The sequence below is a fragment of the Copadichromis virginalis genome, linkage group LG7, assembly GCF_057382275.1.
Source record: "Copadichromis virginalis isolate Kocher_CV1m ecotype Utaka linkage group LG7, C_Virginalis_male_GT1.1, whole genome shotgun sequence".
In the NCBI taxonomy this organism is placed as follows: Eukaryota; Metazoa; Chordata; class Actinopteri; order Cichliformes; family Cichlidae; genus Copadichromis; species Copadichromis virginalis.
Window position 1 is genome coordinate 44,701,642 of NC_140624.1, and position 18,299 is coordinate 44,719,940.

The 18,299-nt window shown below is 42.7% G+C and overlaps 1 protein-coding gene across 1 annotated transcript; it reads right to left on the bottom strand.

The window, feature by feature from the left end:
* Positions 1 to 1,980: 1,980 nt before the first annotated feature.
* LOC146705789 (TBC1 domain family member 10A-like) lies at positions 1,981 to 16,846 on the bottom strand. The gene is made up of 9 exons (XM_085463604.1): positions 16,460 to 16,846; positions 10,331 to 10,430; positions 10,127 to 10,234; positions 8,770 to 8,876; positions 8,554 to 8,668; positions 8,289 to 8,354; positions 7,023 to 7,212; positions 4,836 to 4,990; positions 1,981 to 4,658 (listed from the first exon to the last, which is right to left on the bottom strand). The coding sequence occupies exons 1-9, from the start codon at positions 16,639 to 16,641 to the stop codon at positions 4,254 to 4,256; spliced, it is 1,428 nt and encodes a 475-aa protein (XP_085319730.1). The 5' UTR covers positions 16,642 to 16,846; the 3' UTR covers positions 1,981 to 4,253.
* Positions 16,847 to 18,299: the final 1,453 nt, after the last annotated feature.

The following is an 18,299-nucleotide window of genomic DNA, read 5'->3' on the forward strand; positions in this document are numbered from 1 at the left end:
TTTCTTTTTTTTAAGCCAAGATGCGATGTCGTTTCTACAGTTAGTCCAAAGAGTGACTTTCTGTTATCACTTTGGTGCTGGCTTTGGGACACTCGCCTTCTGTGAAATTTAAGATGGGTTCCTGCACATATCAGTAAGCTACTGATCCCCTTATAAGTACAGCAGGCCTCTCAGAAACTCCTGTTGGTGCTCAAAGTTCAAGACTTGACGGTAACAGTTGTGCTTTGAAGGCCACACCAGCAGACTCTGCTGAGTGTTTTAAATCCTGCAAGCTTTCTCTGTTGCAGGAATTTCATTTAAGCAATTGCTCTATCATAGTTAGCCACTGTAAAGCAGGTTTTTTTCAGAACGTTCCACAAATGTTCAGTTTACTTAAGGCTGCATTTCATTTTTGTTTGTTTTTTTAAAGTCACCCCTTCTAATTTGCCCATTGGGCAGGGATGGGGGGTGGCAGGTGGGGATAAAGCTTCAGACCCTCAGTCCTTGTTACCAAAAAGCTTTACAAGAGCTTTAGAGCTCACGAAGGCAGACTATAATCTCCCAGACGCTTCACACATATGGCATCGTGAGATCATCCACCTCACTCTGCTCACCCCCCCATAAACAGCTACAGTGTATAAACAGACATCACATGAGAGATATCTGCTTACATACACATATTGTATGTGCATGCTGTTGATGTGAATCTGCTGAAAGGAAAATGGTTAAATGACTGTGAGTAAATATTGTGGATTTCATCCTTATCCACCTCTGGGATGATTGTTTCACTTTCCCGGATCATCTTTTCTTCTCAGTGTGCGCACACACACCGCTATTAGCCTGCAAAAAGCTTCACCACTGGGAGAAATAGCATTTCCAATTTAGAGCACTTATTTTCTGAAGATGATTTCACTGTTATTAAAAGACTTGTTCAGGTCACTCTACTTTTAAAGCACTCAGGAGTAGGGGTGAAACATTTTAAAAGCTAAACAAAGTATAGTGATGTCCTTGCATGCAACCGAGGCCCAGCAACAGGCGATTACACTGCTAAAGCTCAAAATTCTCATCTGCACTTTACAGAGCGTGGTTATGGGATCACGTCTGGGTCACATCTCCTCCTCTGCAGATTAGCCATAAACACAAAGTCTCCCATTACACCCTCTCTGGTCTACGATCAGGTCTAACCAGTGTCACTGAGCACTAGCAGAGGGAGAAGGTCCACAGGTGGACGGCTGGGGGGCAGGGTGGGGTTAGATTGAGGTGAAGGGTGTCGCTGGATTGGAAATAGGCAGTTCAGCCTGCATTGTTACAGCTAGCGGAGACATACACAAAAATGCTCTAATGACAGGCATCCCCTTGACAAAAACACGCACAAAATCCTTCACATAAATAAAAGAAGCCACTGTGAAGGCTTCCTGTGCAGAATGTGACATGAGGAAGCTGGGCGTGCCAAATTAAATCCTAGTATCGCCTCTAATTCAAGAAGTGTACTATCAAATGACAGAAAATAAGAAAAACTGAGACCATACAACCATCTTTTACTTTTTAATGCAGTTTTGGCTTCTCACCAGTTTAGTAAATTAAAATGTAGCAGGAGAGATTCTTGGCTGTCATGTTCTTGGACTGCAGCTGAATCCTACTGAGGGAATGAGAAGAAGAAAAAGAAGGCCTGTGTGCACGCAGAAGACTCCATTCAGAGACCAAAGGCAAATGGCTGTGTGAGGCACTTTGGATGGTGGTGTGGGAATTCGCCCTATTTGACATGCAAATTCCTCCAAGAGCTGAAAGAGCCGGAGAAACAGGTGTCCAAGGAAGTGTGCTGCTGCGTGGGTGAGGGCGGGCGGGCGGACGGGTGGGTGTGAGGGCGTTGAACGATAACACAGGAGGCATTCAAATACTGCTCGTAACTTTGGTCCCGTCTGTGTGGCACTTTATCCCCTTGTGTTTGACAGTAAATGCAGACGTAAGAGAAAGTTATCATAAAACAAAAAACCCAGGAAATACATGTTCAAGTTTTATTGATTTAAATGGAATTTGGTGGAAAAAAAATACACATTTTAAATCAAATGAGGAAAAATATCAGAAATCTACATGCCCCTATCAAAATAAATGCTCTGTTGTTTCAAAATATAACTGTTGCAACGATTAATAATAAGCAGCATCTTATCAACTTAGTGGAGTGTGCATTTTCCAGTGGATGGAAAGCAAACTAAACGTTCTTACTCTTTAAAACGACCGGTTAACTTATTCAAATTCCTTCCCTGGACCAAAATTAACTCTTCAGGACAGCTTTTTGCAGAAACCGTTGAAGTATTGGTTAAAAAACAAAACAAAAACAAAAAACCCCACAAAAATCAAAGTTTTAAAATCTCCAATGTGACTTTAAAAAGCTCCACAGGGCATCACAAGTAAACAGTGCCTCAGAACAAATTTTTTAAAATGAACCCGTAGCATATGCTTTACAACATTTGAGTGTTTAAAAGTCAACACATACCCACAACCATTTTCCATTATAGAAATCATCGACTGAAAATAATCTCCAAAGGTATGGTGGTAACTCCAAATAAAGCCACATCTTTTGCTGGTAATGTTAAACGTTGCCTGTTTTTCCAGTTCATTTCGAATTTTTCTTCACTTGCAGCATCTCGGTTTTATACAAGTATTTACACGTCACCGTCAAAGGTTTACAGCTCCATCGGCTTTAGCCGCAGAGAACAACCCTCTAGTGCGCTCCTTTTCTTTTATTGTAATAATTATACAAATTTAAAGCAGATGAAACCTTTAAAGTGTAATTGTACAAAAAACAGCTTATACTGTTTCATTTACAACATAAATAAAAACTCCACGCACTCCCAAACTGACAATACTGTCAGACACAACTGAATTACTTCCACGAATACATCTTAAAAAATAAACTTTACAAATCTTTGGCTTAGTGGCACAAAATGTCCCTGAACTATCGTCCTTCATTTGAGTGTCAAACAGCTTGCGTCGGTTTTTTCCTCTCCTTTTTCCCCTGTAAGACAAAGGCTGCTGCTCACTGACGGAGGCTGAGAGATAATCTCAGGACGCCCTCTAGTGTTCAGTGACAGCAGAGACTGACTCACTGAGGCAGCACCACAGACTCTGCAGAGTGCACGTGTAAAAACTGTGCGTCTGCGATTTAGTGCGAATAACTGAGACTAACGATACAAATCTATCCGATGGCAACCTAGTGACTGTAGGCAAAAAGGAAGTCTGGGGAAAAAAGCAAAGAGCTCCTGGCAAAAAACTCAATAATTAAGACTCAATGTTTTAAAAGATGGGAGATAATCAGAGTGCTGCTTTTAAGAGGTAACTAGCAGGAGGTGTTAACAGTTAGCTACAAGCTTTTTTTCTCCAAAAGGGAGAGATCAGCAGCCTTTACCATCAAGAGAGCTGCTCTGAAGCAATTCTGTATGCAAATGTATGGAGCAACAAAACCTATTTGAGCTTTATAATTTTCTACTTATGGAACTTCCCAACTCTGTGATAAATAAGAGAACATATACTTTATATATAAAGAATACGTTCTTCTCTTTTCAAGAAGGCGCACAGCGTAATAAGCATTAGTGACCCTGTCAACATTACCGACGGGTGTCATTAAAATCTTTTGCCACATGTGACTATTCTCCAGTGGGCTATTTCTAATTATTTAGTACTTTAACGTTGCATTGTGATTACACTCACAGAACTCCAGTAGTGGCTCAAGCATACTGGTGGCATTAGAGGTGAAAGCAGGCGAATTTGATCATGCACTCACTAATTCTTTTTTCTTCTTCATTGTTTATCTTTTAGAGTTTGAATTAAACTTGGGGGAATCAGGACTAGACATTTATGTGTTTACATGAGTGATTATGAGGTTCATCTTTTTTTGTTGTTAAAGCCCAATGGAGATGGGCAAAATAGCCCCAAGTTCAAACGCCTGCCTGCAGGAATAAAACCTAATTTATCGGCGTCACACATTGTCGTCATCTGCTGCTGGTCCCTGGAAATGACACCTCTGAGTTCCACTTTACAAATGTGGCTGTAGGATGTAGTTAAAAAGCATAGCAACCTGTGTGAGTGAAATGACTTCAGCAGCTGCTTAGCCTAGCTGCTTAGCTGGCGTTCAGTTTGACAAACTTATGTAAAAATTCACAAACATCTCAGTTTTATTTTTGCCCCAGACACACTGAAAGGTGTCGTCATGTCACTGCTTGGTTAGGCCTGTATGGACTTACTGCTGTTTGTAAACTGTGATAAATCTTCTCCTGCTACAGGTAGGTGTCTTGCTCTACACTGCTCAGACTCTCTTTGGACCCTTTTAGGGTTATATGTTCGAAGAGAGGTGAGGGGTCAGAGGAAGGAGCATAAGGATTAATCAGCTCCTGTGAAGGGAATGCTGTCTTCATCTCATCTTCATCCTTAGTCTTTCTACTTCTTGTGGCTGCATTTTCTTCATTCACATCCGTCTTGGGTGCCAAGGGAGACTCCACGGTGATGGCAGGTCTTTGTTTCAGGTGTTGTTTGCTGTGTGGCTCAGAGGTCATGATGGCTTTAGCCCCGTGCATCCTGGGAGGGGATTTACAGTGCAGATCTCCGTGACTCTCCTTCCAGCGCCGGAGCTGAGCATTGTGCTCCTTCTCAATCTTTGTCTCGGATATCGTTAACTCGATAATCTGAAACACACATAAATACAGGAGTGTGAGCCACACGTGATTTAATGTCTGAGCTTTTAGTTAAAGCATTTCCATTATTGGTGTTTTCACAATCTCAGCAGTTAAAGTCTCAGAAGGGTTTGCAGGGTCAAAATAAGAAAATGGATTGCAAAGACTTAATGGTCTGTGTAGGTGTACCTCATGCACCAGGAAACTTTCTTGCATGTACTCTGGATTTATTGCTCGGAGCAGCTCCATTGTCTCATAGAGACTTTGGCAGTCCTTCAGTTTCTGCTGGGATCCCAACGTGCATTTGAGGAGGACCAGGCCCACTTTGAAGAGGATCTTCACTCCTGAGAACATACACGTCACACAAGACAACATGAGGCCAGATCAACTAACTTTCACATTTTATATTAGTAATTCATTTCTCCATAATAACCATGAGAAGTACTTTGAGTTGGGTTGGGTGACACAATGATTCAGTGCAGTGACACATTTGTATTATTTCAAAATAAAACAACAGGGAGGCTTCATGTTTTTAGTCTGTGGGTTGTTACTTGGATATTCTGATCACAGCTCACTGATCACTCTTTATCTCCGTTTTACCCCGATTAGTACCAGAGAAACCCTCCATCAGCGCATATACACTTGCCAGCCACTTCATTAGACACATCTGTTAAACTGTTCATTAACACAAACACATAAACAACCAATTACACGGCACATAAATGCAATTAGGCCTGTAGACATGGCTAAGATGACATGCTTTAAGTTAAACTCAGAAGAAAAGGTGACTTCAGTGACTTTGAATGTGGCAGATGGGCTGATGTGAGTATTTCACAAATGGGTGCGATTTTTCTGAACAATCATCTCAAAGGTTGACAGAAAATGGTCAGGTATGCAAGGTATGCAGAAAAGCATCTCTGAATGCACAACACAATAAACCTTAAAGCAGAGTGGCAGAAAACCACAGCAGGAGCCGCTCCTGTCAGCTAAGAACAGGAAACTGAGGCTACAATTTATAAGGCTTCACAACAAGTAGACATCTAAAGATTTGAAAAATGTTGCTTAATCTGGTTAGTCTTGACTTCTGCTGCAGATTCTCACTCTCTTGCTCTCCCTCACACACAGCAAAAAAATTTTTTTGTGTACCTCCCTTTGTTTTGTCTTTCAGGTGATAATAATATAAATAAGATAAACAACAAAATAAAAAGATTAACAAGAGGAGCCTACAGAGTCCATAGTGCTCCTCTTGGAAAACAAGTTGTGTTTGGCACAACAAAGCAGAGTGCCCCTTTGTGCCAACTGACCATCATTTAAATACCACTCTCTACCTGAGTATTATTACTGACCAACTCTTTATAACCACAACGTCACAAAGCTAGAATCATCTCAATCATGAGATGACATGACAATGAGTTCACTGTGCTCAAAACACAGTCACCAGAGCTCAAGAGCACCTTAGGTATGTTGTAGAACGGGAGGTTGCCATCATGGATGTGCATGAGTCTGTGATGCTATCATGTTATCAGCACCCTGTTGACTTTGTGCAACAACAATTTAAGACAGCCAGTCATTAAAAAAAGAGTTCCTAGCAAAGTGTCCTGTGCATGTAAATGGTAAATGTATTTATATAGTGCTTTTCTAGTTTTATCAACCCACTTAGATTCACGCACAAAAATAAAGGAAGGTTTGGGGGTTCAGCATCTTGCCCAAGAGCACTGATGTGCAGACTGGAAGAAGCCTGAATCGAACCACCGACCTTTCAATGGCTGAAAAACCGCCTCCCTCTCTGGAACCATCAGACCCAGCTCTTCAGGTTTTGTACTTTCTACTTGGTTTTGTTACAGTTATCTACCTTAAACTGTTACTGATTCCTGACATTAAAGTAAAATCAAAGAGGAGGATGATGGTCACATGATGGGTATTGGCGGACCGTTAAATGCTACCATTTTGTATTCATTTAATTGCTGTCTAGAGACCGATAACTTAAGCAACGGAGGGATACGTTTAAATGAAAAACCAAAAAGCACACAACTTTCAGCCAGGCCACTAATACTTCATCCTGTCTATCTCAACACTTCTCTTATTTGTCTGCACCAACTAACTCAATGCAAAGACAGGAAGTTCTTCTTAGGTGTGCCCCCAAACTCAAGTGTGGCATTTTCCACTACTGTACTGTGAACTCTCCACTCAGTCAAACGAAAATCAACCACAAGCCACATCAAACAAATCTTCCATCTGTGAGCTTAAAGTAAAACACTTCTGTTTAATAGCATTTGAATACACTATCGTATCTATCCCATCATCTCTGTAAGAGTAGCAATTCAATGCAATGCAATTATAAAAAAGAAGAAAATCTATCAGTGTGGGGCACTTCACCTTCACACAGGAACATGTCCCAGACGCGCAGCACCGAGGCCCACGGCAGAGTGCGAGAGAAGATGCACATGAACCACTCGGTCATGCACAGGGTGGGCTCCAGCTTCTGCTTCTTTAAGTGACGGTAGGCCACAGAGGAAACCTGCTGCAGCAGAGCGTACAGAATCTCCCCGTCGAGCTGGATCGCCTCCTGTGGAGACAACATGCAAAAACAGTCAGCAGAGAAAGAACAGACTGCTTTGTCTTTGCTTAATCTGATTGTCTGATTATCTTATCCTTCTAGCCTGGTCACCACCTCAGGTAATTAGGCTGTTAGCATATCAGCATGAGTGACAGAGACAACGGCCTAAAGAGCTGTAACACTAGAGCAGCCACACGTACCATCGAGCTGAAAAAGCGAAGTTCTGGCTTTAGAAAATTAGGCCAACAGACAAGCTGTAAATATCAAACTAAACTTTGAATGACTTCAAATCTTGAAGCTGAATTTGTTTTGCTACGGGTAAAAGTCACCTTAATTCCTGGGAAAAATATCCATAAATATCAAAACTGTAAAACAAAATGATTTTTGCCCATTATGGGGTGTGTTTGGAGTCCTTAAATGACTCATTTATTTACTTGTTGGTACAAAACACATGTTCATTTTGTGTACATAGATATACACTCACCAACCACTTTATTTAGTATTAACTTGTTACAACTTTCACTGACACCTTGTTATTACCAGGTTAGCCCCCTTTCGTCTCAGCCCATATTAAATCTTTTCATCACAAAATCAAAAAGGTGGTGGAAACATTCTTCAGAGATTTTGGTGTATATTAAAATGACACCACTGCACAGTTTCTACAGGTTTGTCAGCTTCACATCCATGATGTGAACCTCCGGTACAGCCACATTCCAAGGGTGCTTATTAGATTGTGATCTGCTGAGTGTGGAAGCTATTTGAGTACAGTGAACTCAAATAACACAAAAACCCCAGTGTAAGATGACATGGGCTTTATGACATGGCACTTTCTTCTGCTGGAAGCGGCCACCAAACATGGGTACACAGACATAGACAAGGTCAGCAACAATGTTCTGACATGCTGTGGCATTTAAACATGCCCAGTTTGTCTAAGGGACAAATTATGCCAAGAAAATATCCACCTAAGAAATTTCCTGTTCTTAGGTGACAGGAACAGCGTGTGATTAGATATTTAGTGGCTGGTGAGTGTACAGATTACAGGTAGATGAATAACAGGCGGAACAATGACACTGACAGCAACATACCAGCCCTGCACTGTAGTATCCAGGAAGGTATTTTTCACAAATCTGAACAAGAACCCAGAAAGCATCCTAGGACCAAAGAAAGAGGGAGAGAGAATTAGAGGAATCACAAATTAAAGTAATAAAAAAAGTACTTTTTACATAAAGTAAAACGATGATGCCGTTGATAGAAAAATATACATTTGAAAAACAAACTTAGAAATTAACATTTTCGATTAGAACAGATGGCATCCAGTATTTTAGATTAGAAAAAGTATTAAATATTCACCTCAGCTGGCATATGCATCAGAAGTACAGCAGCGACGGGAGCCTGAGCCTGGCAGTAACCCTCATCAGGCCGATACAGAGTGTAAGCCTTCAGCACACGAAACAGGTCCTGCTGCCTATACATCAAAACAGCTGGTTTAGAAACAACGTTTGGCCTCATTAGGCGAAAAGTGGGACACATAAAAGGATTCTGGAAGCGAGGAATGGAAACGCATACCCGTGACCTCCTCTCGCTGCAAACATTTCATGGAAAGGGAACTGTCGATGAAGGTCGCGCTCAATGATATCAACCCATTTGGGATCTCCTTGCTCCTCGTCCAGTTTCTAAATAACACAATTTGGTTGGCATTTTTAACATTATGTTGTTTTGTAAAACATTCTAAGTATAGCTACAAGCCTTCTATTCTAAATAGCAACATCTGTTTGCAATTTAGTCTTTGCTAAACTATAGCAGTGTAGTTTTGGTTGCTGATCTTAACAATGCTTTTCGATGCAAAGTGCAACAGCACAGATAAAAATATTGTAACTAAAACTTTAAGTGTGTACCGTGTTTGGATGTTTACTGGCGTGCTATTGTTAAAACTGAAACAATAGACAATATCCTGGCATGCTGTCAGTGATGTGTACGTATCAGGACTCTTCCTGCACAGTTCCACCCAAAGATATTTTAGCCAGAGCTAAAACTAAAACTCTTCCTTTAACTGCATTCTTGCTTTAAGGATTTATTTAGTCGATCATTAACGACAGTTTCACATCTAAAATTGTCACAAATATGGTAAAAAATGTACAGCTGAAACTTTTTCTGTCAAAAAGTTCGTGGGGCGATCGTGGCTCAAGAGTTGGGAGTTCGCCTTGTAATCGGAAGGTTGCCGGTTCGAGCCCCGGCTTGGACAGTCTCGGTCGTTGTGTCCTTGGGCAAGACACTTCACCCGTTGCCTACTGGTGGTGGTCAGAGGGCCCGGTGGCGCCAGTGTCCGGCAGCCTCGCCTCTGTCAGTGCGCCCCAGGGTGGCTGTGGCTACAATGTAGCTTGCCATCACCAGTGTGTGAATGTGTGTGTGAATGGGTGGATGACAGGTTGTGTAAAGCGCTTTGGGGTCCTTAGGGACTAGAAAAGCGCCATTTACCATTTACCAAATACAGGAAGACAGACTCCCTAACTTATTTTACAAATGATTTTGCATCATATATCTTGTCCCAGGCCTGAAAAGAGTGCACTTTTTTCCCCAAATAGATAACTATATAATTACTCTAGGAAAACAATTCAGGGTGAATTTAAAGAAAAATTGATCCAAAGTGGAAAAACCCATCTCCATTCTTATGTTACAGAGCTTATGTTCTTCTCATCATACCTAGCATATACTCTGAACACATGCTAAGACTGCCTACCATGATTGGTACGTGCAACACATCTCATCACCTTCTTTTTGTAATATTTCTGTTTGTCTCTTCCTATGTTTAATGTGTAATTGTCTTTTTGTAATACGTCATCTAATATTGTCATATTATGTTTTATTTATTTGAGAATTTTAAAAAAAAAAAAGTCCACTTTTTAAACAACTTCCTATGACTGACCTGGAACTTGCCCTGGTTTAGCTCCCTTTTCACTTTGCCTCCAGAAAGGTAGAGCCAAGCTCGGCCTCTCAGGGATGGAGGGATCCCCTTCTGACAGCGCTCTTTCACCTGTTATACAACACATGGACAGTTCAAGAAGAAGCTGTATATAACAACTGGACATAATTAATACATCTGATGTCATTTACAGCTTATAAAGCGGACCTTCTTGTGTCTTTTGGCCATCCACTTGTCCCAGCTGTTGAGCATCTCCAACCATTTTGCCTCCCGCTGTCTCAACACCTCAGTTGGGACCTCTTCAGCACTGTGGAGGAGGAAACAATTAAACTGATAGAGGCAAACAAATTATTCTCAGCCCTGACTGACAATGGTTTCACTCTTCTGTGCCATGTCCAGTAATCCTGTCATCATAGAGGGCAGGAATCTCTTCCTTGTACGTGTAGGAAACCTAACCTCAGGCTAAGCAGTTAAACACTGGCAATCAGCAAAGAAGTGGATGGAAAACAGGAAGCTGTGGGAGAACTTTCCCTTTGTTCAGCTTACTACACCCTCCTACTCAAAACATTTACTAATCTCTCACCTCACTGCAGAGCTGCTGAAGACCTGAGCTGTCACATTTGACACACACAAAAACAACCAAAGAAACCTGGTCTATTTATTTATATGATTAACTTTACAACTTACTGCAGTGCCGTTATTAAAGCAAGCTCAAACAATGCCACTTACACCAATGTTATCTAATAACCCCAAAGAACAAGATAAGGACAGACTGCATTGTGTCTTCAAAACAGTAAAAAACACTAAACATTTTGTTGTTGACAGGTCAGCCTGCTTGGCTGAATCTGTTTTTCTTCATTTATTTGAAAAATGAGTCATATTACTTGGTTTATAAGGAAAATTAAATTAAATGAATTAATTAAAGCAAACAAACAAACTTTCTGCCAAACTTTGCCTATGTTCAAGGCAAAGTCCAAGACTAGCTTTAAGAGCAAGGAAGATAGACAAACCAGGATGGTGTGCAGACCCAGAAGTGAAAGCTAGCTTTTGAGGAGGGCTTTATTAAAGGGGACTTACAGCATTATACACAAACATGTACAGTAACAAAGGTAGATATTTGTATGTCAGCTAACAAGGTCAGCATATGTGCAAGCAATCCTTGTGATCCAAAATGTCAGGATTTATATTGCACCAAACACACTTTTTCAGACCCTTTTTTTACTCTTAGGTCTGTATGATGACCACACAAAGGTGAGTGTGACAAAGGGAAAAAAACAAAAAAGCTACCTCCTATTCCTACCTTCTGTTTACAAGGGTCAACCAATCAGAAGAAACTTGTCTTAAAAGAACTGTGTGTCCTTAAAAAGAGAGGAGCTACCATGACTTCTTTTGAGGTTGAATTGAGGGGCTGCACCAAGTCCCAGTATAAGAGAAATATAATGATTTTGAACTGTGGATGATGGAAATGTGGCTCCTTTGGCTCCACAGGGATGGATGGTGAAGGTATAGAGAGCAAATTTAGCAGTGGAAGAAACTTTTCTCCCACTCCCACTTGTTATTACCAAACAATTCACAATTGAAATTCCTGTCTGATGTCATTTCTTTTGGAATATCTCAAATATTGTTCACTAGAATACATTTGTTTCCCCATTTTCAAGCCTTAATATTTTTAATACCATTCATGTCATTTGGGTAAATTGATGGTATAGAGCACACCTCATATATGGGAATCTGTGTAACAAATTTCAACCCCCTCTTTAAAACTGTTCTGTCTACAGGGTTTCTAAAACACTAGTGCAGGCTGTACTATCAGATTTTCAAGCAAATGCAAGAATTTGATGTTGAACTTCAGCTACATTTTTGAAATTCCACATTCATTAAATCATAGTAGCAGATATTTGGCCTAAAAAATGTGATTGACATAATTTAAGCAGCTCCCTAGGTATACCCGTTTAAAAATGGCTCCACAGAAACCCATCTTCATCACAATATGTTAGTTTACTTATTGAAAAACAACAGTAATCTGGGAGTTCTTCTACTAAGAAGTATAGATATCATCACCCAAGATCCCGCTGCTCCCCCATGGAAAGGTGGTTAGGCTGAAGGAACTTGGTCCGTTCACATGAAATGACCCTTATCTAATTCAGGGTCATTTCCCAGAGCCATAATGGGATGAAATGTGTGATACACCTATGGCCAATTAACCTAACAGGCATGTCTTGACTCTGGGAGGAAGCCAGAGTAGAGTGAACCCACCCAGCTGCAGACAGAACATGGAAACTTTGAACCAAGAAATGTCTTCCTGTGAAGTGACAGTGCCAAGTTACTGAATATTAATGCCAGTGAGAAAAATACAACAAAGAAGGAATCCGGTCTCTCTCATTTTGGTGCCAGAGAGCTGTTGAGCAAGAAAAGTAGGAACACAGAATACAGACTAACACAAATAGCTTGGGATGAATGGAGAGTAGGGCTGCCACGATTTGTCGACTAGTCACGATTACGTCGACTATCAAAATCGTCGACGACTGATTTAATAGTCGACGCGTCGTTTGAAGCTTTGTAAGATCACAAAAGATGCAGGAATAAGTAGTAGGATTTAAGAGTGTAATAACGGACTGAAACAGAAGATGGCAGCACTGCATGTACAAGGATGTCAGCTACCGTTAAACCCCGAAGAAGAAGCAGCTGTGTCCCAGAATTCATAGCACGGCCCAGCGCAGTTTCCAACAATGGCGGCAGCTAGTTAGTTTTAATGTTACTCTTATTATTCTTTCTGGGTCACAAAATAAACGTTTAACATATTTTCAGGCGAGAATGTAGCTGTGTAAACCTCAAATATCTGCTCAGTTTATCAGGACACCACATATTTTCAAAAGCGCTCCGACGTTTTCGGAGACATCTGTTACCCACTAGCTCGTTAGCGAGCCGGGGGCTAGGCTCACTAGCGCCGTGAGAACACCGGACTCCCCGCAAATCGTTTTCAAACCCACCGCCGTCTTTCGCTACTCAGGTTAAATATATATATGAGTCACTTAGATAACTTAAAATGTTATTGTTTGGCTTTTTTTTTTGTATTTTATTTGTTCCTGAGTAAATCAGTTTGTCTGAGATTAAAGTTATAGTTTTTACACAGCTGAATAAACGTCAAGCAGACAGCTGATTATCAGAAGTGTGAGATGCTCCAGAATATACTCCAGTGTCCTGTTATATTTTAGATAGCAAGGAGTTTATTAAACTTCACCGAAACAATCTGCACATTTAATTAGAATTCAATTAACTATCATCTTGTCTTTATTTTTAGTTAGCACAGACCTTAAACACTTAAAGCTGTAAGCTAATGATAGTTATATAAGAGCAGATGCTGCTGGTGCAATAAGCTGTAGTTTTACGTCCAATGGATGATGATCTGATTAGTCGACTAATCGCAAAAATAATCGGTGACTAGTCGACTATCAAAATAATCGTTTGTGGCAGCCCTAATGGAGAGCAGAGGCCCCAGTCCGCGAGATCTTCAACGCACACCTCCGGCAGAGCTTCAACAGCATTCCGAGGGAGACTGGGGACATTGAGTCCGAATGGACCATGTTCAGCGTCTCCATTGCCGAAGCTGCTGCATTGAGCTGCGGCCGCAAGGTGGTTGGTGCCTGCCGTGGTGGTAATCCCCGAACCAAATGGTGGACACCAGAGGTGAAGGGAGCCACTAGGCTGAAGAAGGAGTCCTATCGGGCTTGGTTAGCCTGTGGGACTCCGGAGGCAGCCGACAGGTATCGACAGGCCAAGCGGAATGCGGTGGCTGAAGCAAAAACTCGGGTGTGGGATGAGTTCGGAGAGGCCATGGAAAAAGACTTTCGGACTGCCTCGAAGAGATTCTGGCAAACCGTCAGACGTCTCAGGAGGGGAAAGCGGTGCTCTACCTGCACTGTGTATAGTGCTGGTGGAGCGCTGCTGACGTCGACTGAGAAAATTGTCAGGCGGTGGAAGGAATACTTCGAGGACCTCCTTAATCCCACTGACACGTCTTCCGAGGAGGAAGCAGAGTCTGGGGATGAGGGGAATGACCCGCCAATTTCCGGGGGCAAGGTCACTGAGGCAGTTAAACAACTCCTTGGTGGCAGAGCCCCTGGTGTTGATGAGGTCCGCCCCGAGTTCCTGAAGGCTCTGGACGTTGTAGGGCTGTCCTGGTTGACACGCCTCTGCAATGTTGCGTGGAGATCAGGGGCAGTACCTGTGGACTGGCAGACCGGGGTGGTGGTCCCCATCTTTAAGAAAGGGGACCGGAGGGTGTGTTCCAACTACAGGGGGATCACACTCCTCAGCCTCCCTGGGAAAGTCTATGCCAGGGTGCTGGAAAGGAGAGTTCGTCCGTTAGTCGAACCTCGGATACAGGAGGAACAATGCGGTTTTCATCCTGGTCGCGGAACACTGGACCAGCTCTTTATCCTCTCCAGGATACTTGAGGGTGCATGGGAGTTTGCCCAACCAGTCTACATGTGTTTTGTGGACTTGGAGAAGGCATTCGACCGTGTCCCTCGGGGTGTCCTGTGGGAGGTGTTGCGGGAATATAGGGTGTCTGGCCCATTGCTACGGGCCATTCGATCCCTATACAACCGTTGCAAGAGCTTGGTTCGCATTGCCGGCAATAAGTCGGACTCGTTCCCGGTGGGTGATGGGCTCCGCCAGGGCTGCCCTTTGTCTCCGGTTCTGTTCATAATTTTTATGGACAGGATTTCTAGGCGCAGCCAAGTGGCGGAGGGCTTTCGCTTTGGTGGCCTCAGAATCTCATCTCTGATTTTTGCAGATGATGTGGTTCTGTTGGCTTCATCGGGTGAGGGCCTCCAGCTCGCACTGGAGCGGTTCGCAGCAGAGTGTGAAGCAGCGGGAATGAGGATCAGCACCTCCAAATCTGAGGCCATGGTTCTCAGCCGGAAAAGGGTGGAGTGCCCACTCCGGGTCGGGGATGAGTTCCTGCCCCAAGTGGAGGAGTTCAAGTATCTCGGGGTCTTGTTCGCGAGTGATGGGAGAAGGGAGCCGGAGATCGACAGACGGATTGGGGCTGCAGCTGCAGTAATGCGGATGCTGCACCGGTCCGTCGTGGTGAAGAGGGAGCTGAGTGTAAAAGCGAAGCTCTCAATTTACCGGTCGATCTACGTCCCTACCCTCACCTATGGCCACGAGCTGTGGGTAGTGACCGAAAGAACGAGATCGCGGATACAAGCGGCAGAAATGAGCTTCCTCCGAAGGGTGGCTGGCCTCTCCCTTAGAGATAGGGTGAGAAGTTCGGCCATCCGGGAGGGGCTCAGAGTAGAGCAGCTGCTGCTCCACATCGAAAGGAGCCAGCTGAGGTGGTTCGGGCATCTGACAAGGATGCCCCCTGGGTGCCTCCTGGGTGAGGTGTTCCAGGCATGTCCCACCGGGAGGAGGCCCCGGGGCAGACCCAGGACACGCTGGAGAGATTATATCTCTCGGCTGGCCTGGGAACGCCTTGGTATTCCCCCGGATAAGCTGGAGGAGGTGGCTGGGGAGAGGGAGGTCTGGGCCTCTTTGCTTAGGCTGCTGCCCCCGCGACCCGGCCCCGGACAAAGCGGATGAAGATGGATGGATGGATGGGATGGATGAATGGAGAGCCAGTTCCATCAGAAACAAACTGACCAATCCACTGAATCGTAACCCTCCTTTTTAACAATGCAGCCATTTTTTTCCTGACAGTGATGCATTACAAAACAGTGACGTCAAACTCAGGGCAGTGTACACTATTGCACATACGGGCTTTATTTCTGCTGTTTCTACGCCGTGGTGTGAAATAGAGATGATACAGCAGCTGTGCTGATGCTGAAGAGCATGTAACAATGCACTGAAACCAAATCCAGTCTTATCACGGTGCATCTCAAAAGATTACAATGGTATAATATCCTTTTGCAACGAATAATTAAATACACTTTTTTTACTAAAAAACTTTCACCCTGATGCACAAGTCATAAGGTCAAGGGATCATCAGCGCACTCTGGTTCACTTTGAGGCAAACAACAGTAACAATAAAAAGCAGTGAACCATTAAACCAGGTGGGGTTGGGTTAAACTGTAAAGCAATGTGTTTACCGTGTACAGTTTGAAGCCATCCAACCTTAACTTTTCTTCTTTTGACTATAAACAAACTCATTATTGATAAATATTACAGCGTCAGTGGGGGAAAGAAGCCATCTGAGCCGCAGAGAAGACTGAGTTTTATTCGCGTTTATCCATCTCAGTCAAAGAAGAAAAGGGACAAGGAAACCTTTATGAATTACTCCATTGATTTCGAGGGCTAAATAAAATATCAGTTATGTTAAACGACACTTACGAGTCTCCAGCGTATTGCTGGGCTCCTCCTGTGAATCCGTACTTGTCCACCTGGGTCTCTCCGGGGACGACATTGCCGTTTACCTCTGGGTCTAATCCGTGCGAGGAGCCCGTTCCATTTTCTGTCAGCTTCTCTGGGTTGTCTCGCAAATTAAGTCCATTGCTCAGCTCCGTTCTGGCCATTGAGCCAACATTTATCTTAGCGTAAGCCGCCTACAGGGTCTTCAGAAGAAAAGCTGCCACTTTAATGCCGTCCATGGGAGCCGCCTGCTAGCTACGGTTGCTACTGAGATAGCTGCTAGCTCGCTAACGCTACAACAGCCACTTGAGTTTTTTTTTTTTTTATGTACATCCCCCTCTCCTCCACATAATTAACGCTCCACTCTAAATCGCACCTCGATGACCGTTTAATTAGCAGCAAAGTATCTGTTTGCTAATCGCCCAAAGTTACTGTGCTAGCATCACACAACTGTCAGCTGACACACACCTAGTTTCTGTGCTGTCAGCAGGAATGTGAGTTAGCTGCTGGCTACAAGGAAGAGAAAAGCTGTCTTGCCCCGAAGAGCGTAGTAAACAAAACATCCATGGAATCTTGTGACTCCCTGTTGCCACCTAATGCTGGAAATCACACATGCAGGTACGGTTAGCAATTTCACTTCACTGACATTTTACCACAGGAAGTTATTTTTCTGCAACCAGCATAAGAGTGCTCCATTAAATCGTTATATCTGATCTTAATTACAAGTGAGGTGACATTGTCTTTCAAATAGTTCAGACAGAACTTGTATTGTAATAACTGCATTGGACTGAAGCAGCAAAATCTTAGTTGATGCAGAATACGGAGTAAAATAGCCGACATGCAAAAACGCCCTGCATTCACATCTTTAATCATTCACTTCTGCAAAAGTCATGAGTCATCCCTCATTTCTTCATATTTTGCTTTCAAGGAGTCAGACTTGAGCAATAGTTCTCTGGGCTTTCTGAAAGTCTTCCAAAGATAGCGGCTCCTTTTTGATTCAAGTGAAAACGTTTGTTTGTTTGTCAAACCACTTTACTGTAACCTATGAATATTTCAAGAATAAAAGAGTTAGGTGTGTATTTTATGTTTGCACATAGAAAGGAATTTAACTCAAGGGATGAACAGGATAAGACAATATAAAATTTTTTTTAAATTGTATACTTATCTACTTTGTTATTAGGAAAATGTAATTTGTTCCAATTTCTAGAGATGAATTTATGAAAAATGAAAGAAATAACACAGTGTGACAGGCATAAAACAGTATTTTGGGATCGACAAGGTGATTCCTGAAGCGATATTAGTTGAAAACATGGCATGGTGCTTAAAGTGTTCTTAAACAATAGGGGCAAAAACAAAGATGCGTCAGGCCTAAAAACTATCTACAGCAGATGAATAGTAAAAGATGAAGATGAAAGATGAAATTAATATCCTTAAAAAACAGGAAAGAAATCCAGCAAAGACCTGACATAGGACCTGAGAAATGCATCTGAGCCCTTAGTTGAGCCATCTGCTGTTCACTGAAGCCTCTTCGGAAATGGTCTCAGTGGAAGGATGACTGTCAAGAAGCCAATTCTTAAGAAGAGAAACAGAGAAAGGGGAAGGTATGCCATATTACACAAGAACTGGACTGAATCTGTAGCAACAGGTCACTGTCAGTGTGTATGTGGGAGGTGACTGTCTATAGGTTTGGGACTGAATTTCAGTCAGTCAGAATCGATGGAATTAATAACCATCAGATTTTTATCCACCAGGCTGTACCATAGTGGATCAATCACACCACCAATGCAGTAAAATCATACCTGGCTAGAAAAACACACAAAGG